Source organism: Thermobia domestica, chromosome 5 (assembly GCF_964235325.1).
Source record: "Thermobia domestica chromosome 5, izTheDome1.hap1.1, whole genome shotgun sequence".
In the NCBI taxonomy this organism is placed as follows: domain Eukaryota; kingdom Metazoa; phylum Arthropoda; class Insecta; order Zygentoma; family Lepismatidae; genus Thermobia; species Thermobia domestica.
In genome coordinates this window covers 149,184,698-149,209,976 of record NC_137458.1, presented here as the reverse complement: position 1 = coordinate 149,209,976, position 25,279 = coordinate 149,184,698, and the positions used below count along the sequence as shown (strand labels likewise).

The following is a 25,279-nucleotide window of genomic DNA, read 5'->3' as shown; positions in this document are numbered from 1 at the left end:
ATATTTACGAACCTCTCAAGTTCAAATTACAGTTCAAAGTTCAAATTACAGATGTTCAATATGTCCTACATCAGCGACACGAACAATATCACATCGATACTCAAATTCCTCCCATATTCGGACAAGTATGTCCTGCGTCACTGATGTTATGGCAGTACGGATCCGGTTCTTCAATTCTTCCAGGTTCTGTGGGAGTGGTGGTACATAAACGTTGTCTTTAACGAAATACCACAGGAAAAAGTCACAAGGTGTCAATTCCGGTGACCGTGGAGACCAGCTGAGACATGCTAAGTCGCCAGCTCCTTGACGACCAATCCAACGGTTCGGTAGAGTTTCATTCAGATATTCACGCACTTGGCGACTCCAGTGAGGGGGTGCCCCGTCTTGTTGAAAAATGAAGTTGTCTTCGTGCAGCCTCGGAAACAACCAGTTTTGTAACATAGCGAGATACTGCTGACTGTTAACCGTGTTTCTATTAAAGAAGAATGGGCCGTAAACTGATGATCGGGATGTCGCACAAAACACATTGACTTTAAGCGAATCTCGTACATGTTCAATGACTGCATGTGGGTTCTGTAGGCCCCAAATTCGAACATTTTGTTTGTTTACCTGACCACTAACACGGAAGTCGCTTCATCACTGAACACAATGCGTTGTGCAAAAGTGTTATCATTGTCTATAACATCCAGAATTTCATTACAAAATGCCACACGTTTGCGTTTGTCATCAGGACGCAGAGCTTGTAACAGCTGTAACTTGTACGGCTTCATAACCAACCGACCTCTCAAAACACGTCAAATTGTTGTTGTCAGCGCTTGTAACTCCTGACTGGCACGACGAGTTGATTTTGAAAGACTGCGTTGGAAAGCAGTTTGAATTCGTGCAACATTTTCTTCAGGAACACGAGGGCGGCCAGGACTCTTTCCTTTACATACACATTGATTTAACATTGATTTATTGACATATAACACAACAGGCACATGCCTAATGACAGTGTTACATAGTATATACGTTATACAGGTTATATAGATTAATAAAACTATTGGTAATAATTACATTTGTCTTACAGAATTAATAGACTTCTTAAAACTACTTACATCCATTGCCAGTACATCAAGGTTGAAATTTCCTTTAACTAATCTGTTGTAGGTTGCACTAACTCTCCATATAAGAGATCTGCTTAAGACGTTTGTTTTCGCTGTCATACAAAAAAAAAATGTATTTTTCGAAGCAGTGCGCAATTTAATGGATGGTACTTGGATACATATTTGTTCGTTAAGATCAGGACAGTCTATTTTGCCATGAAAGAGTTTGTGTAAAAATAATAAATCAATATTTCTTCCCCTGAGTTCTAATGTTTCAAAATTAAAATTTTCAACAAGGTGAATGTAGCTTTCAAATTTTAGGTAGAATTTTGTTTTCTTAAGTGTAAGAAGCCTTAAAAACTTATTTTGAGTACGCTCAATCAAGAATGAGTATTTCTGTATATTAGGGTTTCATATATTACTACCATATTCTAATTTCGACCTGACGTATGCATAATACAGCAAAATTACAGTTTGGTCATTTTGGAAATCTTTACTGACTCGATAAATATATCCAAGATTATTGTAGGCTTCTTTGCAAATAGTTTCAATATGTTGAATAAAGGATAATTTTGAATCAAATATAACTCCCAAATCCCTTATAAAATCAAGCTTTTTCAGTTTTTCCCCTAATATTGAATATATTTTTTTTCTAGTGAATGTTAAATAACTGCACTTACGAACATTTAACTTAAATTTATTGTTTTTACAACAAATTTCAAGATTTTGTAAGTCACTCTGAAGTTCTAAACAGTCCTGAATTGTTTTAATTCTGTTGAATATTTTAAGGTCATCAGCAAAGAGTAGATTTCTAGAAAATTAAAAGCACTCAGGAAGATCATTTACCGCCAAAATGAAGAGATCCCAGATTCGAGCCTTGAGGGACTCCAGATGTTGCATGAAAGATTTGATATTTATGATTACGATACAGTACAGTTTGTTTACGATTTTGAAGATAGGAAGCAAAGTATTGCAGAGTTGATTTCGAGAAGTTAAAGGATGCCAGTTTGCTTAAGAGAATGTCATGGTCAATGACGTCTAATGCTTTAGAAAAATCAGTATATATGACATCTACTTGTCTTTGCTTGTTAAGTTCCTTCGAAATGTAGTCTGCTATTAGTGCTAGATTTGATACAGTAGATCTGCCCTTCGAAAATCCATGTTGACTGACAGATAATGCAGGTCTAACATGATCCATTATTCGCTTATGCAGTATATATTCATACACCTTGGCAAACGCAGATAAGATAGAAATTGGTCGAAACTGTTCAATGTTACTAGCTGAGTTCGTTTTGGGTATTGGACACACAACTGACTTCTTCCATTTTTCAGGAAAGGTACATGTTTTTATAGATAAATTAAAAATAATATTCAGAGGTTGTAAGAATATATCTGAACAGCCTTTCACAATGTACGTTGGGATCCTATCTGGGCCACTTGCGGTTTTCGATTTCAACTTTCTTATTGCTTCTTTTATTTCTCTTTCGGATATGAGAGGCAGTGAAAATATATCAAGAAGAGCATTGGAACGATCATTTAGAGACGTGCTCGATACGTCATAGTCCGCTCTTAAGGAGCCATAGATTGAACTAAAATGTTGCCCGAATGCTTTAGCTATATCCCTATCATCAGTAAGGTTGTTGTACTGTATGCGATCAGAAGACAAGTGACGCGATTTATTTTTAATGAAGGACCATAATAATTTCGGATCATTCTTTATCTTCTGTGCTGCTTAAAAACAAGCAGCAGTTATTTCTGCTTTAATTTCCCTACGCAGTTGACGGAATTGCTCTTCATGGTACTTAGTGTTGTCTACACTGAGACTTTTTTTTTTACGTTTTACGTTTAATTTTATTAATAATATTCGGGGTAAACCATGTAGGGTAGATTTTATTAGTTGCTCTTTTACGGTAATCATCAAATATTTGATACAATACTTCATAAAATAGATCCAAAGCTCGATTGACAACCTTAATATTCTGCAGCATCCCCCAATCTACAGCTAAAAGGTTTCGGTATTCTTTTCTTTCTTTTTTTTTTTTTTTTATCTGCTTTTCTAAAATTTTAACCTACTGTGTTAGGCACTGTTTTAACTTTGGTTGAATACAATGCTGTAAACTGAATTAGAAGGGGAGGATGATGTTTATCTTCTATTACCAGTGGATCGTATTCTCTTTGAACTGTTACTTTTGAGAGATTTGTGAGAAAAAGATCTAAGGTTCGGCCATTGCTATAGGAATATTATTAATTGAAATCAAATTAAAGAGGGACATAAAATTGTCAAGACTTTTACATTTAGCTGATGACGTCATTAAATCAAAATTTGAACTAGTTATTTGTCGTAGATTCAGATCCTCTATACAAAGAATTGTGCAACCCACAGGACAACTTGATTCTACAAATTCAAAAAAACTGTTCAAATATATGAAGTGGTGAATCAGGCTCTATGTAAACAGTACAAATATACACGATAATTGAGTTCAAAACCAGTTTGACAATTACACTTTCAAAGTTTGTTTCCCAGCTATTTACTTTTTGAATGTTATATTTTTTAAGCACAACAAACAATACGCCCCACCATTTTTTTTTTTTAGTTCAATATTTCTATCTTGCCTCCAGACCACATACCTATCATAAAAGAATTCTGAGTCAAATAATTTTATGAAAAAAAAACTGGCTTTCTTTTTGTAACGCAGAAATTTCACGACTATACCCGACTGGTTACGCCCCCTACCTAAGAAATGTTCACGTTCTATGTCATCATGTTCTATGTTAATCCCCAACTTTTTTTCTATAATATCTTTCACAGCCGCCTCACAGTCATTCCATGATGGTAGGAAGCCTTCACTTTTGACCTGCACATTTCGGAAGATAAGATTGTTTCTCTTGCTCTGATTTTCGTTATAGCCACACTTCATTTGAAGTTCATCAATTTTCTGCCGCAAATCACTGTTCTCGACCTGCAAGTGAGCCACTTTTGGTTCTAGATCTTTCACTTCCTTTGAAAGGCCATCAAACTTCTACTGTAATTTGTCTATTTTTGCATCAATTAATCCAATCTTGTTCACGTTCAGTTCCATGGTGTTTAACTTTTGAAGGATGTCTTCTATTTTTTGTTCGAGAGCTTTGTTCACTGGCCCTGGATTTGTTTCAATGTTACCTATCAACAGCGCTATCAGCACAATTGCTAGGCAGATCGCCTTCCCACTTCTATATTTCTCCATTGTTACAAATTCTTCCTTCGAAACTTTAATTTCGAATGCTGCACTGAACCTGCCTATAGCAGCGCGCCACTGCTGAATTGTAATGCGCATTGGGATGGAAACACTGATCACTCAGAGCTAATCCAAGACACGCCTGTTCTCTTCGACCTACAAACTGTCGATACCATCTGCGAGTGTTCAACCCATTCGGAGGATCAATTTGGTACCTCAATCTGAAACGTCTTTGCACTGTAGTCACGGAATTGCACTTCGCAAACTCGAGAACACAAAATGATTTCTGCTGCGGAGTAGCCATTTTAAACATATGACGGTTAAAAAGCAAAACAGAAGACTACTGACATCTAGCGGCTATTAATATAAACTAGACCAGAGTTGTCCAAATGGCGGCCCGCGGGCCGCATGCAGCCCGCCAAACCATTTTCTGCGGCCCACAAAGCTCTCACAACATACGATTGTTATTACTGATAATATTTTCATTTATGTTCATTCTTTTAATGTTTCCACTCTTCTTTCGAGCGTTCACCTCCGGTGCTTGGGGTCCCTGGTTCGATTCCGGCTCGCGCCGTGTGGACTTTGTGGTGGACAGACACCGTGCTCGTGGGTTTTCTCGGGGTTCTCCCGTTTCCTCCCACTTTCTTCATTCCACCATTTCACTCATCTCTCACCATCACCGTCTCCTTTAGCCTAACCTACATAACCGTGGAACGTAAAACTTAAAGATTTCATTTTCATTTTTTCCACTCTTCTTTCGAAATAAGGCATCCATTTAGCGCTTCTGTACAACAAAAAGGCCCGAACATCCAAGGCAACGCTGGAGTCGGTAATGCAGCTATAGGCAAGGCATCGTTGCTGAAAGGAACGATTACTTCAATTAACCAAACCAAAACAAACATACCAATTCACCATGAAAATTGTGAAGAGCCGCTTCAGAAACTGCCTTGGAGATTCTTCTCTTTTACATCTTCTGCGGCTCGCAAGAACAGGATTGGATGTAAATATCTCAGCCCTTGTAAACTCTCCTAGTCACCCTCATTTTTCACATTGAATGTAATATTTCAAATACATTTTTATATTTTTCTTTTGTAGTATAATAATAATAATAATAATAATAATAATAATAATAATAATAATAATAATAATAATAATAATAATAATAATAATAATAATTATTATTATTATTATTATTATTATTATTATTATTATTATTATTATTATTATTATTATTATTATTATTATTATTATTAGCTGCGGCCCTTCACCTTGCTAGCAAAGACGGTTATGGCCCTCAGGCTCATTATAATTGGACACCACTGAACTAGACTATGTATTCGTTTCTCCAATAGCCGAGACGAGGCGCAGCGAACGATAGTTTGGACAAAATAATTCTTCGTAATACGTATATTCTTTTTGAAACAGGGTGTATAATAAACTTTTATTCCTCACTTATATCTTGGTCAAGTGCATGGGTTTAAATTATGAATCCCCTTTCGTACCCCACTGGCAAGAAATAATAATTTCGATATAGATTCTAGAGCATGAATATTCAAGACAAAAGTAAAAGTAATTAATTCACTTATTTAAGAAAGAAAAGAACCGAAGCAAATGGGTCGAATAATATTGTTTGGAGTTCTTTTTCAGTATCGAGATTATGCGGAACAGGACCCACTGGTTGAAGTGAAACCCAAACTACTTAAGTTTTTCTACGAGACTGTTTCCTCAATGAGGAATTTATCCGTAACCGAGCTGGGTCTATCGGAGTTACAATACTTCCGAGAATGAAGTCCGGAACTACATGTGACGTATATACACGACTCCAAAAGTGCATTACCACCTGCAATTCTCCTTTTCCTGCAATAGCAGGCAACCCAAAAAGCTCGGTGGTTGGGTTCGAATTCGAAAGGCGTCGGACGAAACCTCAATTTTGTAACAAATGTATCTGTGTGGCAAACTGCAAATACGAGAATAAAACAAATTGTTAAAAATGACAATTTTAATATTGTGACGGAGTTGGATGACATCAAAAGTTACAAAATGATCTTACTTAAGCAGCTCAAACAAGATGTATGGCAAGAAACAGATATCAGAGGAAAGCATTTCTCTCCTCCCCACCCAAAAAAAGAATGTAATAAAAAAGAAAAAGTTACATAACGGAAAGTTTTAATATAAAAGCCCCACTCTAAATTGTAAAAGTTGACACCCGAAAGGCAAAGGCAAGAACAACTGAACCAAAGTCAATGAAATTGTGCACAGATATTGCAGACGTAAAACGAAGGAATACGAGTTTCGTATTTTCGTGGAAAAAACGGTTGGGTGGGGCACGGACCCCTCCAAATCTTTGATCACGAAATATTGAAATTCCTAGTGACAGTACGTCAAATGTGTGTAGAAGACATGAAGAATTGCAACGAAACTTTTTGTATGGAAAATACGCAAAAAAAAAAATAAAGGAATACGAACTTTATTAATCTTCTGTGGGAAAACGGATTTAGGAGCAAAAGTCCCCACGCAAAATTTTGAAACTTGACGCCTCAAAGGCAAGAAGAAGTGAACCGAAGTGAATGAAATTATGCACAGATATTGCAGACGTAAAAAGAGGATACGAGTTTCGTATTTTACTATAAAAAACGGTTGGGTGGGGTACGGACCCCTCCCAACCTTTGACCACAAAAAATCAAATGTGCTGGTAACATTACGTAAGATGTGTAAAGGGCATGAAAAATTGCAAAGAAATTTTTCTATGGACAATACGCAAAAAATAAGGGAAAACGTTTTTTTTTTTTACTTTCTGTGGAAAAAAGGTTTTAGGGGGCAAAATCTCAAATCCATAATTATGAAAGTTGACGCCCGAAAGGCAAAAGGAAATGAACCGAAGTGAATGAAATTGTGCACACATATTGTAGACATAAAATCAGGGAATACGGGTTTCGTATTTTCCTGGAAAAATGGTCGGGTGGTGCACAGATCCCTCGAAACCTTTGATCACGAAAAATCAAAAGTGCTAGTAACAGTATGTAAAAATGTGTGTAAAGGACATGAAGAAATGCAACGAAAGTTTTTGTATGGACAATACGCAAAAAATAAAGGAATACGGGTTCTTTATGTTCTGCGAAAAACGTTATTAGGGAACAGAAATTTTGAATTTTGAAAGTTTGCGCCCGAAAGGCAAAAAGAAGTGAACCGAAGTAAATGCAATTGTGCACAGATATTGTAGACATAAAATGAGGATACGTGTTTCGTATTTTCCTGGAGAAAACGGTTGGGTGGGGCACGAACCGCTCCAAACCTTTGATCACGAAATATCAAAAGTACTAATAACAGTATGTCAGATGTGTAAAGGACATGAAGCATTGCAACATAACTTTGCGTATGGACAATTGGCAAAAAGTAAAGGAATGCGGGCTTCTTATGTTCTACGGAAAAGCGGTTTCAGGGGGCGAAAACCCCACCGAAAATTTTTAAAGTTGACTCCCGAAAGAGAAGAAGAAATGAACCGAAGTGAATGAATTGTGCACAGATATTGTAGATATAAAATGAAGGGTTACGGATTTCGTATTTTCCTGGGGAAAAGCGTTGGGTGCAGCACCTTTGATCACGAAAATATCAAAAGTACTAGTAACAGTATGTCAGATGTGTGAAAACGACATGAAGAATTGCAACATAATTTTGCGTATTAACAATATGCAAAAAATAAAGGAATACGGTTATTTTTGTTCTGCGGAAAAACGGCTTTAGGGACAAAAGCCCTCACCCGAAATTTTGAAAGTTGACGCCCGAAAGGCAAAAAGAAGTGATCCGAAATGAATGAAATTGTACGCATATATTGCAGACATAAAATGAGGGAATACGGGTGTTTGGGATTATTTGTGTATTTAACAGTGTGTGTGCCTTTAGCTGGCAACAGTGTTCAAGTTGCTTAACGCTTTTCTATTGTTTGGGAATAGTGTGTGAGTGTGGAGGCAGCAAGAACATGAAGTTTTGGTGGACCATATATCATGGTCGAAAATCATATAACATAACATAAACAATAAGCCATCGCAATCACAATCATTTACAACTAAAGACCTTGTGAACATGTTTATTCTCGTGTATATGTTTTGTGTGCAAATTGAAGTTGTAATCATTAAATACAGTGAATTTATAAAAAAAAAGAAAAAAGAAAAAAAGAAAAAAACATCATCTTCAGGTCAGTAGTTTTTTTATTCTTCATATTTCTGCGTAGCATTTAATCATGAGTGAATCACACCAGCGTCTTTTAAGGCAAAGATCTGCATACAGAGGCCAGTTAACAAGAATAAACACTTTTGTTCAGGGCTTTGATCCAAATGAAGGCAATATAGAAGAAATACGTGCACGCTTAAAACATCTAAATAACGTCTGGTCAAAGTTGCAGGAGGTGCAAGATACTATTGAAATTGATCAAATCGAACCCGAAGCGGAAGCAGTAAACGCTCGTGCAGAAATTGAAAATGTGTATTTTTCTTTAGAGGCTCAAATGCAAGCACTTGTTTTAAAGCATGGAAATAAAGAATCAGCTGTTAATAATAACACTAGCAGTAGCGCACAAGTTAAATTACCGGTCATACAGTTGCCTGCATTTGACGGGAACTGTAAACATTGGTTATCATATAAGGACACTTTTATATCTCTTATTCACGAGAATAAAGACATTTCCACAATACAGAAGTTTCAGTACCTCCGAACTTCTCTTAAGGGCGAAGCGTTAAACCTAATTGAAAATTTACCAATTACCGAAACAAATTATTCAGTAGCATGGCAATTACTCGTTGACAGGTATTCAAATAAAAAGCTAATTGCTTCTTCTTACATTCACGAAATACTACAAATCAAGCCAGTGTATAAAGAAAATGTAAGTGAACTTCGCGCTTTTATAAATACAGCTACTAGTAATATAAATGCGCTACAAGCACTTGAGCCAAACGTAAACCTCACAGACGTAATTTTGACCCAACACTTTGTATCAAAATTAGATGCAACTACTAGGAAGTCATGGGAGCTTCAAAATACGAATTCTAATTTTCCTGCTTTATCAGAATTCTTTTCGTTTCTCGAGAAACGTTGTCAGGTGCTTGAGAACATGAGAATTAGTATCGATGGTGTGAAGCAGGGTAGTAGCGTACAAAACAAACAAGCAAAAAGTATTCAGTCATCAAAGACTTATTTATCAACATTTTCAAATGCATGTGAATTCTGTAATAGCCAGCATCCTTTATATTCTTGTTCGTCTTTTGTGAATGCGGCACACAGCCAAAAGTTAGAGTGCATTCGTAAAAATAAATTATGCATGAATTGTTTGAAAAGTAATCATTTTTTGAAGAATTGTAAATCGAGAGGTTGTAAAAAGTGTTCCAAAAAGCACAATACATTATTGCATGTAGACGTAACAAAGGACAAATCAGTGCGGTTTCCATGTGTAAGCAGTGCTTCGGTGCAAGAGCGTAGTGACAACTCAGATTCCAGTGAAAATTTAGGGCAAGTGTCATATTGTGCATTAAAGGCTAGACCTAACGCAAGAGTGTTGTTATCTACTGCAATAGTAAAAGTAAGGGATAATAAGGGAAATTTGGTTCCTTGTCGCGCGCTTCTAGACAGTGCTAGTCAGACCAATTTCGTAACAGAGAATTTGGTGCAACAATTGAACATCAAACGGTATAGACAGTATACTCCAATTCAAGGTATAAATCAAGCGATATCGAATACAAAGTACTCTGTAGATATTAGTGTCCATTCATGTGTTAACACATTTTCATTGAATATAAGTTGTTCAGTTCTCCCTCACATTACAAGTAAACTACCGGAAGAAAGAATTAATTATGACGATTGGAACATTCCCAAGGACACTGTTCTAGCAGATCCCCCTTTTAATACGCCTGGAGACATAGATATTCTTTTAGGTGCGGAAGTATTCTACATAATTATGAAGTCAGGACACAAAACGCGGCCAGGTGATTTTCCAGTGCTTCAGGAGACAGAATTGGGATGGATCGTGGCAGGACGCATTCCTCAAGAACGTGACCCCCATATTCCATTAACAACATGTTTTGTGAAGACAAACATAGATCTACAGCAACAACTACAAAAATTCTGGGAACTAGAAGAAATTACTGTTACACCTAGATCAAGCGAAGAGCTTGCATGTGAGCGACATTTCGTTCAGAATACAACAAGAGATCATACAGGGCGTTTCACTGTACGATTGCCTTTGCTTGAAGACCGTACAGTTTTAGGCGATTCTTATCAGCAGGCATTGGTTAGATTAAAGCAATTGGAGAGAAGATTCGATCAACACCCGAACTTTGAAGCTAAATATACGGAATTCATGCAAGAATATGAAGATCTTGGTCACATGGTAAGGATAGATGAGAGTAAAAAGGAGGACGTCGGCGTTGCATACTATTTGCCACATCATGCAGTTTTTAAGCCCACAAGCTCTACAACGAAGCTCCGTGTAGTGTTTGATGCTTCAGCAAAATCTGACAGCGGAAAAAGCCTCAACGACATTCTCTTAGTTGGTCCTACAATACAGCAAGATTTGTTTTCTATCATTTTGCGCTTCAGAACTCATTCAGTAGTATTCACTGCAGATATCGCTAAGATGTATCGCATGGTCAATGTTCATCCAGAAGACACGCCATTACAACGTATATTGTGGAGAAGATCTAGAAATGAACCGATTCAAGTTTTTGAGTTGAAAACACTAACGTATGGTACGGTATGTGCTTCATTTGTGGCCACAAGATGCCTACAGCAATTAGCAGACGAAGAAGAGCATAATTACCCTGTAGCAGCAGAAATATTACGTCGAGATTTCTATATTGACGATGTTTGTAGTGGCATGAGCAACATACAGCAAGCTCTAGAGGTCCAGAAGCAATTGATAGAGTTACTGGGGAAGGGAGGTTTTACACTTAGAAAATGGAGTTCGAATGATCCAAGGTTATTGGAATCCATCTCGCCAGAGCTTCGAGAAGTGCAACGTCCAATCCAGTTCCACGAAGGCCAAGGCGTCAAGGCATTAGGATTGTCATGGCATCCAGACAAGGATATATTTCTCGTTGAAAGCAAGACGTCAGCAATGAAGGTTCAAGAGTGCATTACTAAACGCCAGGTTGCTTCAATCATTGCCTCTATATTCGATCCATTAGGAATAATTTCACCAGTTGTCATTTCATACAAAATATTTTTGCAAGAATTGTGGCGGCAAAAGGTTCAATGGGACGACAGTATACCAATGGAATTAGCAAAGAAATGGACTAAATTGTACAAGCAACTTCCACTAATCAATCAGATTAAATTCGACAGATATGTACTCGTTGAAGGAAACATAGCGGAGATTCAGATCCATGGTTTTTCAGATGCTTCTCAAAGAGCATATGGAGCCTGCATTTATATGCGATCGATCAATCAACAAGGAGAAATATCAGTTAAGTTATTATGTGCTAAATCACGTGTGGCCCCAGTCAAGAAAATCACTCTCCCGCGTCTGGAGTTATGTGCAGCAGTTGTTTTGGCAAAATTAGTTCACAAGATTTTACCGAATTTAAAATTGAACATAAGTAGCGTCCATCTATGGACTGACTCCCAAATCGTGTTGGCATGGCTAGCTTCTCCGTGCAACAAATGGAAACCTTTCGTGGCCAACAGAGTAGCTCAAATTCAAGACTTAACTGACGTTAGCTGTTGGAAACATGTAACTTCTTCAGACAACCCTGGAGATTTGATTTCAAGAGGAATAGATGCAGTTTCCATAAAGGACAATTCATTATGGTGGCACGGTCCACAATGGCTTTCTAGTTTAGAATCTAATTGGTCAGTGACAAGTAAGGATTCATTGCAACCAGATCAAGTTCCAGAGAGTAAGGGAACCATAACATTGACAGTCACTTTAGACAATTGGTGCAATGGAACCATAACAAGATTCTCAAAATTGTCAAGGTTAGTTAGGACAATAGCATATTGTAGACGTTTTGTTCATAACATCAGACACAAGCAAAACAAACTAACAGAAGGTCTTTCAGTACAAGAACTCCACACAGCGCTCCATGTTTGCATCAAATGGACACAAGAAATTGGATTTCACAGCGAATTACAGTATCTTCGTAATTTAAACATTGTTCCGTCAAGAAGTAAATTGAACAATTTACATCCATTTTTAGATAGTGAAGGCATGATCCGAGTTGGAGGAAGATTGGAGAATAGTCAGCTTCCGTTTGACGCCAAACATCAAATAGTTCTGCCTTCAAATCAACACTTAACAAAACTTATAGTTGAAGCAGAACACTTAAGATTACTTCATGCTGGGCCCCAATTATTAATATCATCACTACGCCAGAAATATTGGATCATCAGGTGCAAACAGGTAGTAAAACAAGTGATCCATCATTGCTTCACATGTCTCAAGTTAAAAGCCAGTGGTTCAAAACAACTTATGGGACAGTTGCCAGCAGCTCGTGTGCAGCAAGCCAGACCATTCCTAAACGTAAGCGTGGACTACGCTGGAGCGTTTTACATAAAATCAGGAGCAGTTAGAAATAGATCTGTACGTAAGGCATACGTTGCGTTATTTGTTTGTTTATCCACCAAGGCAATACATTCATATTGTACAACGGGTTTCGTATTTTCCTGGAGAAAACGGTTGGGTAGGGCACGGACCCCTCCAAACCTTTGATTACGAAATATCAAAACTGCTACTAACAGTGTGTCAGATGTGTATAAAGGACATGAAGAATTGCGACGAAGTTTTGTGTATGAACATTATGAAAAAAGGAAACGAATACGTTTTTTATTTTCAAGGGAAAAACCGTTTTTGGGTCACAAGCCCCCGTCCAAAATTTTGAAAGTTGACGCTCGAAAAGCAAAAAGAAGTGAACCGAAGTGAGTGAAATTTTGCAGATATCGTAGACATAAAGTGAGTGAATACGGATTTCGTATTTTCGTGGAAAAAACAGTTAGGTGGGACACGGACCCCTAAAATCCTTTCATCATGAAATATCAAAAGTGCTAGTAACAGTATATCAGATGTGTGTAAGGGACATGAAGAATTGCATCAAACTGGACAATACGCAAAAAATAAACGAATACGTTTTTTAATTCTGGGAGAAAAACTGTTTGGGGGCAAAACCCACCGTCCAAATTTTTGGAATTTGACTCCGAAAGGCAAGAAGAAATGGACCAAAGTGAATGAAATGTGCACTAATATTGTAGAGGTAAGATGAGGGAATACGTGTTTCGTATTTTCCTTTAAAAAAACTGTTGAGTGAACCGAGGAGTTGAGTGGCGGGAGGAGTGGATCGAAGCGAATGAAATTGTATATAGATATTGGATATGTAAAATATGACCTTCTGTGTTTCACAAGTGTCATGTCTCCATCCGATTTCTTCAAATTCGACAGATCAACCAACAGCAAGAGCAAACAGTATAGCGTATTCTATAGTATTTCAGGACGCATCTTTAACCCTTGCAATGTTTTTCCGCATAAACAAAAACACGTGTCTATTTATTTCCAGTTTTCTGTTGATCTGCCAAATTTGAAGCAAAACGGATAGGGACACTTGAGAAACACGAAAGTACTTATTTTACATAGGGTCTATATAATATCTACACACAATTTGATTTGCTTGGGTCCACTCCTTCCTGCGCTATTACGGTAATATTTCTTTTTTTTCGGATGGGGCCTAGGCCCCAACACTGTTTTTCCGCAAAATTTAAAACATGTTTCATATATTGTTTTGCAAATAGTCCCTTTACCAAATTTCGTTGCAATTCTCCATATTCTTTAGGAGCTTCTGACGTATGCTTATTTGCACTTTTGATATTCCGTAATCAACGGTTTAGAAGGTCCGTGCCTCACTCAACCGCTTTTTTCACGAAAATACGAAATCCAATTATCTCATTTTATGTTTATAATATCTGCGCATAATTTCGTTCAATTTGGTGCACTTCTTGCATTTTGTGCCTCAAATTTCAAAATTTGGGGTGGGTGATTTTGCCCACTAAAACCGTTTTTCCGCAGAAAATAAAAACCGTATTCGTTTATTTTTGCGTATTGTCCCTACACAATGTGTCGTTCCAGTTCTTCATGTCCTTCAAGTACTTCTGACACACTGTTATTAGCAGTTTTGATATTTCACGATCAAAGTTCTGGAGGTTTCTGTGTCCCACCTAAACGGTTTTCTTTTTTTCAGGAAAACAAGAAAAAGTATTCCCTCATTTTATGTCTACAATATCTGTGCACAATTTCATTCTTTTCGGTACACTTCCTCTGGCCTTTCGAGCCTTAACTTTCAAAATTTTGGGAGGGGGCGTTTGCCGACTAAAACCGTTTTTCAGCACAAAATAAAAAAACCGTGTTCCTTTATTTTTGGTATGTTGTTCATACACAAAGTTTCGTTGCAATTCTTTGTGACCTTTACACACAACTGACATATTTTTACTAGCACTTTCAATATTTCGCGATGAAAGTTTTGAAGGGGCCCGTTCCCCACCTAACCGATTTTTCAGGAAAATATGAAACACGTGTTCCTTCATTTTATGTCTGCAATATGTGTGTAAAATTTCGTTTACACTGGTTTACTTGGTTTTTGCCTTTCGGGCGTCAACTTTCAAAATTGTCGGTGGGGACTTTTGCCCCTTAAAACAGATTTTTCCACAGAAAATAAGAAACACGTATTCGTTTATTTCATTTGTAGTATCTACCTCCCAAATATTATCAAAATCGAAGTGTTACACTTCGGAAGTGTTACTTGTTAACAGTAGCGTAGCCAGGATGTGTGTTTGGGGGGGCAAGTGCTGTTATAGGTACCCATAGAAAAATTACAAACAAAAAAATATATAAACATAAAAAGATATAAAAAATTACAAACCTCAAAGTACCAAAGTAGATTGTCGGACCTCTTTGGGAAGCCCGGCCCCTCTGCCCCCTTCCCTACGCCATTGCTTGTTAGTAATAATATTTCTTTAAGATTTTATGAACAAATAGAGGGAATTAAAGCAAAAATTGGGATCAATTGGAACCTTCGGCTCCTACCAACATTGAAAGAAATGACAACACAAGTATTTGGATGCAAGGTAGACATGAAATTTGAAACTCAGATTTAACTATATTTCTGTCATGATTTTTTGCACACTGCAAAGTTCTTAAATGCTAGTTAAGTCAGAATTTTACATCCAAATTAAGTTGCAACATCATAATTCTTGTTAGAAAACCCGAATCGGCAATGCGAATTTAAGATTAGCCTATACTTTAGATACCATGGGAAAAAGGTGAAGAGTGTAACTTAAGTGTGTGGCCAAGTGTGTTGCGAGGCGATTTAATAAATTGCATGTCTTCCACCTGGCAGAGCCCACTCAACCGTTTCATTTTGTTTTAAAACAAAACATTTTTATCATGAGTTACATTTAGGGATGCTCACGAGACGAATCGAGACAGGATTTTCCTGACAAAATTCTTCCAATAGAGAAATATACATTTTTTCGAGTCGAGACATCACTTTTACAGCACGTTTTCGAGACGAGACGCCCACAAATCTTGTCTCGTGCGCATCCCTAGTTACATTAGTACACAGTACAACAATGACAATTTATACTATGATAGAATATACTATGAGCTTTAATAGAAAAAGTGTAGACAATAATTATTACGTAGTAAGATTTCAATAGATTCAGTGATTGATCGTGCCGTGTGTGAAGTTATGAAATATCAATTGGTTTCAACAGACGCAGATCCAAGGAGGATTTTATAGGGGCTACGACCCTCCCAATGACGCTCAGGTACACTGGATAGAATGGGTTTCAATCCTACTTTATTTGCACTGGGTAAAGTTGGAAACTATGGTTTAGTCCATCCCTTGATCATATCCTGGTTCTGCGGTGTTAATATCTGGTCAGAACTTGCTGTTCTAGAAGCCTCAAGTTCATACGCGATAAAATAGTATTTCTGCATTACTCACCTTTTTAAACTATTTTCAATATTTGTATCTTCAGACAAATCCTCCTCGAAAAGTTTGCTTTATTGGATACTGTATTTCTGACGATGATTCCATTATCTAATAGTGTATGTTGTGTTATTTAACATAGAATTCCATACGCCAAAACAGTTGAAAACTTTCTCATTGTTTTTACTTTTCTTGAGTTGATTTTGAGCTTAACGTCCCTTTCAGCAGCGAATCTATATGATACGTGGACCTACTAATTAACGTCAAATCCGAACCACATGAACTACCACCAGGAATCGAACCTGGGACTTCCATGCGTTAACTTTACTTGAATTTGGATTCGAACGCTCTCAAGCGGATTTAAGAGGGTGAACTTGCTACCCCTGAGTTTTTCAATGAATGTATTTTTTAGTAATTATATTAATTTTACTTTTGAAAAGATGCAAGCATTTCGCTTTTTTTTAAAAAAAAATCCTTGAATTATACAGTCAGTGTTGAGCACAGGTTTTAGTTTTAGACGTGGCAATAGTAACTTCCATGGTCCCCTCTCTTCTACCTCTAGACACAGAAATATTGCTTTTAATAACTGCCAAATTACGATTTTTATCAATAAAGAGTGGCTGTCCTACTCTCTTGTATCGATTTCCTGCTAAGCAGGGATAAAGTGAATCTGAAAAGGTAGGGGAACGGTAGGTAGCGGCATGACGTCACGCCATAGCCCATGCCTATCTTTGCCCATTGTAATTTCTTAGAAACTGGGGGAAAGCCGTACACATTTTTTAGAGGTAGGGGACGGCGTCCCCCCGCGTTCCCAAGCACTTTTACCCTTGCCGCTAAGTGTTAATTGCTGGGAGGACTAACGAAAAATATTGTGATAATAATAATGATGATGATTGTATTACTACTACTACTACTACTACTACTACTACTACTAATAATAATAATAATAATAATAATAATAATAATAATAATAATAATAATAAAGGATCTGAATGATACAGATATTTTTCATCTTTCTATTACAATTCCTGTGGGCTTCTGTGAATCTGGATATATTATTTTTATAAGGAATAAAGAGGCTTGTATACCATTTGTATAATAGAAAAGTCTTATCAGTTGTTTTACAAAGAACTAAGCAACTGACAACCGGCCTTGTGTCTGTTTTTATAACAATGTTACAAGGCACAGAAGCCATGCTTCAGTATCTCTTTTGCCTGAGGACAGCCTCAGTACTAAAATCAAGACTTTCAATCTGTCGATGTCGAATCAACTTGTTTGTTATGCAATGTTTTGCATTCTGGCGATCTACTAGATAAGAGTCAAGAAAGAAAGATAGAAAGAAAACTTTTGCTTATTTCATGGAGATATGCTTGCTTCTTGATATTGTTTGGAAATCAAAACTGTTCTGAATATCCATTTTGTTATTTCCATAATAAGAATAAAGGGAAATTAATTCACATATATAGTAGGGGTAAAACTGAGGGGGAACGTGGGGGGACGTCGTTCCTTCACTTCCAGGGCAAAATATAGGCACGGGGGACGATCTGACACATGCCTCCCCCTACCTTTTCAGATCCACTTTTACCCCTAGTATATAGGAAGAAAGAAAGAAAAATATATTTCACACAAATAACAAAATAAAATATTCTACTTAACTTCGCCTTGGCCTTGTGTTTTTAAAATTGTTCAGAATGTTTTTCCTAGCTCCAATAGAAAAATGATGGAATAAAAAGAATTGTGAATCCCTATCGAAAAAGAAAAAATATAATTACACTTATTAAACAAAAAGAACAAGATAAAATATTTCAGTCTGTCTTTGCAATTCCAAATGCTTAGAACTATTTTTCCCCTTCTCCTCGTGAACACTTCAAACCAAATCCGTATCCACGGGGGTCTAGGGGAAGCCGGGCTCCCCCTAACTTTTTGCTGGACTCCTAGAAATTTTACAGTAGGCTTGCAAAAGAACTATAATATGGTTATGAACTATCATATGGTTGGATCGCCCCCCCCCCCCTCCTACATTTTTGGGTTGGCTACGGGCCTGCTTCCAACTAATATTAGTTTTGAACAAAATAGTCTTCAATAAATATAAAAATCTTATAATTTTAAACCTAATAATGTGTCCACGAACCATTATTATCTATCACCGCATTCATTCGAGAAGGCATGGAATCAATCAGTGACAAAGGAAGACAGGAATGGGAAAGGAAGGAAGTAAACTGGGACCTGTATATTAGGTGCCATCCCGGAATTTGCCTGGTATGAATGAGGAAAACCGAAGAAAAACCTCACTCAGAATGGCTGGACTGAAAAAGCTGTTACACCTTTTCGACCAAGTGTCCCCGTACACATGGTGAATCAAATCTCTTATTTCTCAACACTTTCAATCAACAGTTTTCTTGGATCGTTTTACATGAGATCTGATTCTTAATTATTTCATGGGAGATGAAGATGTCTGGATCATTGTCCATCTGAAACTAACATTTTTCGTTTGGTGTGGGTAGCATAATATTCAACTAGAAAGTCTTTCTTATTCCTGTTACCTAAGGGTATTTTTCCTGTTACCTAAGGTTTTTTTACTACTTCCTTTAAGGCTAAGAACGATTCTTCCTTAATCTCTCAATCTCACTTATAAAGAATTTATGATCCAAACTTCTCCCTTAACAAAGAGAAATAATGAAACCTGTTGAGTTAAACGCTTGAAATAATATTGGTGAAAATTTCACGAGCTACAATTACGCAATAGATGATTAGGATATTTAAAGCACAACTTATACGATAGTAGAGATGGTACAACTATAAGTTCTTTTGATTGCAATATATGACGAGTAAACGACACGCTATAATACTGAAAACTGATACACATGCTATTTACTCGTGTATGTATTGTGTGCAGAAAGTAGTGTTGCTGAGGAAACGACACAAGACGACATCGTCCAATAGAAATAATTAAACCTTTTTGAAAACGAAATTTAATTTTCATGATACTTCACGAGATGAGAGAGATCCCCTTCGTGAACAACTAGGGATGCGCACGAGACAAGATTTGAGGCTGTCTCGTTTCGAAAATGTGCTGTAAAAGTGATGTCTCGACGCGAAAAACGTATACTTTTCTATTGGAAGAGCTGTCTCTCGACTCGAATTTCTCAGGAAAATTCTGTCTCGACTCGACTCGTGTGCATCCCTATAAACAACACTAGCAAAAATCACGAAGTTTACGTCGTTGTTGATAAGATTATGTATACGGTTCGAATATAAAAAACCCTCACAACTATACTGATGTAATCGCAGTTCTCATTCTTGATATCTGAGCATTTGAGATTAAGAAATAAACGCTTATATCTTGTTCTGAAAGATCATATGTTTAAGCCTGTAGATGTAAGAAGTTCTAAAAACAAAGATAGTTAATCAAAAATGTACTGTTTCTGGTTGTAACAGGGTAACATTTACTGTTGTCTGGGTTTAACAAACGGTTCTAGCGAACCGGCTGAATAGCAGCACTGGACCGTAGGGAATTCCCTCGTAATAGTTAGAGTGCTCATTTTCGGCACGGGAGACCTGGGATCAATTCCTGGTGGGAGCTTATGTGGTTCAGATTCCACGTTAAGATATAGGTCCACGTCTTAAATTGCCTCGCCCTGAATAGAATAGTAAACTCCAAATCAATCCAGCACCCAACCAATCGACGTCTGAATCAGGAGCGCCTTTCCGTCACAATTAGAGTATGGTGGCTCAATGATAGAGCGCTCACTTTTGGTTTCAAGGTCATAGGCTCGATTCCAGTCTATACTATGTAAGTTTATGTTGAACAGCATTGTGTCAATTTGTTTCTAAGAGTTCTTTATTGCCTTCCACTTCATTTCTCAGTTCCTTTCATTAATCATTTAGTTCACACTCATCATCTCTTTCCTTTAGCATCTAGGACATAATCGTGCGATGTTAAAATTCCCATTTCATTTCAAAGTATTAGACCAATAATGCAGTCTTGAATTTCCGAAATCACTTATCATTGTTCATTCTTCAATTACGTGTCGGTAGATCATGAGTATTTAGATATCTAAATTAATTATAATAGGTAATCTGGCACTTGTAAACTACTGTGCATGAATTATTTGTTTTCCTCGAAAACAAATTCAAGTACTGTTTTCCTTCTCTGTCTAAAAGCACTAAGCTTAGTATCGAAAAGAACATTGCTTTTCAGCAGATACTGGATTTGTTTGGGAAAGCTGCTTACAGACCCCACGCGAAAGCAGCAAGTCTCTCGGAGAAGTTAACTCACGTGAACAGGATTGGGAATATTTACTCCTCTTGCCCGCCTGACTTATTTCTTTCGTGAGGTACGTTGTAATCCCTTCGCCTCTTTTGCACACTGTGGGAAATTTAACTTGTATACTGTAGTGAGTTACAGAAAAGAGAATGCCATTTTTTAATAAATGACATCAAATAAGATTGACCATTATTACAATATATTCAAGATGACAAATATTCATTTAACAGTCGTCGTACTTAGTTGTCTGCAGTGAAATTACCATAATGTGCTTTCTTCTTTACTAATATGAGCTTCGAGCTTCGTGGCTAAGTGGTTAGCGTACGCGCCTTTGGCGTGAAAGACCACGGCGAGAGCTCATGTGGTTCGGATTTCACGATAAATCAGAAGTCCCGTCTCATGTACCCTCGCTGCTGAAAGAAGGTTAAACACAATATCACATCAACTAATATGACTCCTTGGCAGGGGTACTGAGTTATTTCATAACTTCTTCGAGATCTTTGTAAGAGTGAAGAATCATCAAGTAGTTAACGAGCATCATACTATGCGAAACATCTAGAATTCAGAGTTAAAAACTATTAAAACACTCCATCTGTAACAATAATTGCATTTTCAATTGGCAGACACAGACGAAACAAGCCTTGTAGATGCAAAAAGTAAATTACGTCTTGTGATGTAAAGACTAGGTCTTTTCGTTTAGCAACACAAAGGCAAGGAGGAAGCAAGAATTCTTAAAACTGTCTTCTTTATACTCTTTTATTTTCTTTCGAAGTTTTTATTTTTAGAAAACAGTTTGTTGTACAAATGTGCCGTGCATAAAGCATGAATCGCCCATTAAGAGATGAAATTCTTACCCCACAAATTACTTCTTACTTTCTTCTTAATCAAATCTCAGCATATTTAAAACACTTGATGAAATTATAAATATAATAATAATAATATTTTCAGCCAGACTTATCGCTCTTAAAAAGAAGTGTGGTGGAATCAGACCTATCGCCATAGGGAATATTTGGCGCAGAATATCAGCCAAAATTATATGCTTCAGAATACGAGAGCCTGTTAAGAACTTTTTGTCTCCCCATCAACTTGGAGTTTGTATTCCCAACGGAGTCGAAGCAGCTGTTCATGCAACCAGGATATATTTCTCCTCCACACACAGAGCTCCAATGGCTATCGTAAAGCTGGATTTTCGCAACGCTTTTAATGAACTTCGCCGGGACTCCATGTTTACTGAGGTATTGAAATATTTTCCCGTAATATACCCATATGTTCACCAGTGTTACGCTCAACCCAGTAACCTATTCTTAGGCCAAGACAGTATTTCATCCCAGAGAGGAGTACAACAAGGTGATCCCTTGGGCCCAGCACTTTTCGCCATAACAATACATTCTTTAGTAAATTCGATTAATACTGAACTAAACATCTGGTATTTGGATGATGGGACTATTGCTGACACACCTGAGGCAGTCCTTTCAACGTTAACGCATATAAATGAGAAAGCGTCAGATCTGGGCTTACATTTGAATTTCTCAAAATGCGAAGTTGGTTTTCTTGGATCAGATGAAGTCACATCCGAACAATTATTCAGAAGATTTGGAGAAGTTGCACCAGGAATACGTCTCTTAAGCAAACAGGATGCTTGTCTTCTGGGTTCTGCTCTCACAAAGGAAGCATTTACAACTGTGCTATCAACCAAAATATCCAAACTTGAATATTTTCTATCTCGTCTTGACTCGATTTCAGCACACGGAGCTTTTTTCCTTCTACGTGCTTCATTGTCAATCCCTCGCCTAAACTACTTTCTACGGTGCTTTCCATCTTGGAATGAGACTCCACTGCTGAAGAAATATGATCATATCCTCAAAATGGGTCTGGAGTCAATTTTGAACTGCTCCTTGAGTGACGAATCTTGGATGCAGTCATCCTTACCTGTTGGATTAGGAGGCCTCGGTATTCGACGAACCGTTGATATGGCGATTCCTACCTTTTTAGCGTCCTACCACGGATCCCTTCGTTTAATCGAGGCTCTCCTTCCTCAAGGCTACCACCTGGACCCAGATGGGATAGTTGAAGAAGGCTCTACCAAATGGATAAATATAGCAGATACGGACCTTCCAGAAATCAGCAAAAGAGGTTCTCAGGCATCTTGGTACACACCAATAGCAGTACATTTCCATAAACTTCTTTTACAATCCGTTGCTGCTCCAGAGGATAAAGCTAGACTTCTTGCTGCGTCATCTCCCCATGCTGGTGCATGGTTAAATGCGTTACCTTCTCCCCAATTAAGTCTTCACATGTCTAATGAAACCTTTCGAATCGCAGTAGCCCTAAGACTAGGTTCAGCTGTTTGTGAGCCACATCGCTGTCCAGCTTGCGGGGATCAAGTTACCCAACGCGGCCTGCATGGCCTCTAATGCATGAAGAGCATAGGCAGAAACACCAGACATTCATCTGTTAATGACATCATTTTGCGAGCCCTCACGACGGCAGGAATTCCTTCGATTCGTGAACCGTCAGGCTGTTGTCGTTCCGATGGTAAACGACCTGATGGCATGACATTAATACCTTGGAAGAGAGGCAAATCTCTAGTATGGGATTTTACATGTTCGGACACATTCGCCCATTCAAACCTGCCGTTGACCGTTGTGAATGCTGGAGAAGTTGCTAGACGTAGAGAGACAGAAAAGGAAAGGAAATACAATAATCTCCTCGATAAATTTATATTTGCTCCAATAGCTATCGAGACCAGTGGAGCATGGGGCTCTAGAAGCCTTGATTTTATCAGAGAGGTAGGCAGACGCATATCTATCGTTTCTGGAGATGTTCGTTCAGCATCCTTCTTATTCCAACGTATATCCATTGCGGTCCAACGTGGCAACGTTTCGTCAGTTCTTGGTACGTTGCCACCTGGAAAGGAACTGGAGGAGGTGTTTCTTCTCTAGTGGAACAGAAACAAGCGAACAATAGAATAATAAAAATAATATATCAACGGTTCAGAGAAATTTTACATATATATTATATTGTTATCCATTGTTTCTAAATACTACATACTATACGCTATATCTCCGAAACTTATTTACATATTTTTACAATCATATATTGCTGTAAATTACTGTTTGATGCAAATGTATAAATTTTCTGCTTATATTTTTACTAAAGAAAATAATAATAATAATAATAATAATAATAATAATAATAATAATAATAATAATAATAATAATAATAATAATAATAATAATAATATGGGGGAAATGTTTTCATTGTTATCATTAGATCTATCAGAATTTTTAATCTAACCTAAAGGAAGGTTAACATAGAACATGTCCAAATTGTTTTTCAGGTTGTAGATCAATTGGAGGAGGATGCTGAGTGTGTGAAGAAAGCTAAGAATATTCTTCAGAATCCTCTCCTGCAGAGACAGCTCATCTCAATAGAACACAACTACGGTGAGATCCCACAAATAATATAGGAACTGTAGAGTCAGTCTATAAAACTAACCACAGCCATTCAAAGGTAGAAAAGTTCACATCGCCAAATGGACTGGACTGGCCCTGTAGGCGAAACAATTAACAAGAAGATGGAAGCTGTTTTGCGGCGAAATTGTGGGTGGAAGCCCCTGCGAGCAGAGGCTCAAACACTAGTAGGATTCAACACTCTGGAACCACTTCCAGATAATTGGACAAGTTTGGACGTGTTCTCGTGCAAATTTGCACCAGTGACATCAGCAGACGTTAAGCGTTCCTTTTCAATGTTGAAGTACTTACTCAACGACAGGAGATTGTGTCTGTCAACAGCCAACAATGAACACTATTTGATTACAATGTTCAATAAAGAATGATATTTGTTCACAGAATGGCCATTTGCAGTTCGTAATCTGTAAGTATTGGAATGTAATGGGAAAATAAAAGCTGTACATAAAAGCCATATTTTAAAAGGATATATATATATAAGCCATGTTTTTAATTTTTAAAGGCCATTTTGCTATGCCATATTTCAAGAAAATAAGAGCTATATTTTGACAGGCTCTGAACAAAAATAAATGACTAGTGGAGTAATCAAAAAAACTATCCATAAATGGAAACCAAATATATCTTCTTATAAAAGCAAACAATTCAGTTTGACACTCACGCATTTTAATAACTGAAATAAGTTAGTAGATGTCGCTACTTGCATTGCCTTCTATCTAACATAATTACATTTCAATATTGTAGTAATCAAAATACAAATTCTTAAATGAAAACATGTTATATCGCATTATAAAGCAAACAAATCAGTTTAACATTCACGCAATTTAATAATTCAAATAGGTCAATAGTTGTCGCTAATTGCGCTGTCTCCTATCTAACATGAATAAGTAGCTAATGCAGTAACAAAGTGTCTCCATAAATGTAAACCAAACATATTATAAAAGCAAAACATAGCCGTCTGTCAATCATACATAAATACCTTTAAAAATAATAGCTGTCACTAGTTGTGCTTGCCCGGCTATCTATCACAATAAGTGTCAGTAATGTACTCTTCAGCTAGCATTACATAAAATTGCAACCCATTTATATTATAATATAAAAACATGTCAGTCTGTCAGTTATGTGTTTAGTAGTTCAAGAGGATAATACTTGTCACTAACTGTGCTGCCTTGTATCTATTCTAAATAAATAACAATATTCCAACAACTATCAGTCAATCTGTGATATTCTAAACTATTCAGTTCTTATTATAAAAAGCAACACATAACCCTCAAAATCGTAATAA

General features: G+C 37.2%; 1 protein-coding gene across 1 annotated transcript; it reads left to right on the top strand.

The window, feature by feature from the left end:
* Positions 1-8,537: 8,537 nt before the first annotated feature.
* On the top strand, positions 8,538-23,996 carry LOC145685274 (uncharacterized). Its single transcript, XM_081757642.1, has 4 exons — positions 8,538-8,637; positions 9,706-12,870; positions 21,476-22,209; positions 23,868-23,996. Exons 1-4 carry the CDS (start codon positions 8,538-8,540, stop codon positions 23,994-23,996), a joined length of 4,128 nt encoding a protein of 1,375 aa, XP_081613768.1.
* The last annotated feature ends 1,283 nt before the right edge of the window (positions 23,997-25,279 follow it).

Bases quoted from the DNA above. Each gene is read 5' to 3' on its own strand.
- LOC145685274 (XM_081757642.1), top strand. From the start codon at position 8,538: ATGAGTGAATCACACCAGCGTCTTTTAAGGCAAAGATCTGCATACAGA. The intron at 12,871-21,475 runs GTAAGGCATACG...TAATATTTTCAG, and splicing joins AGTTAGAAATAGATCTGTAC to CCAGACTTATCGCTCTTAAA. The intron at 22,210-23,867 runs GTGCTATCAACC...ATTGTTTTTCAG, and splicing joins CAAAGGAAGCATTTACAACT to GTTGTAGATCAATTGGAGGA.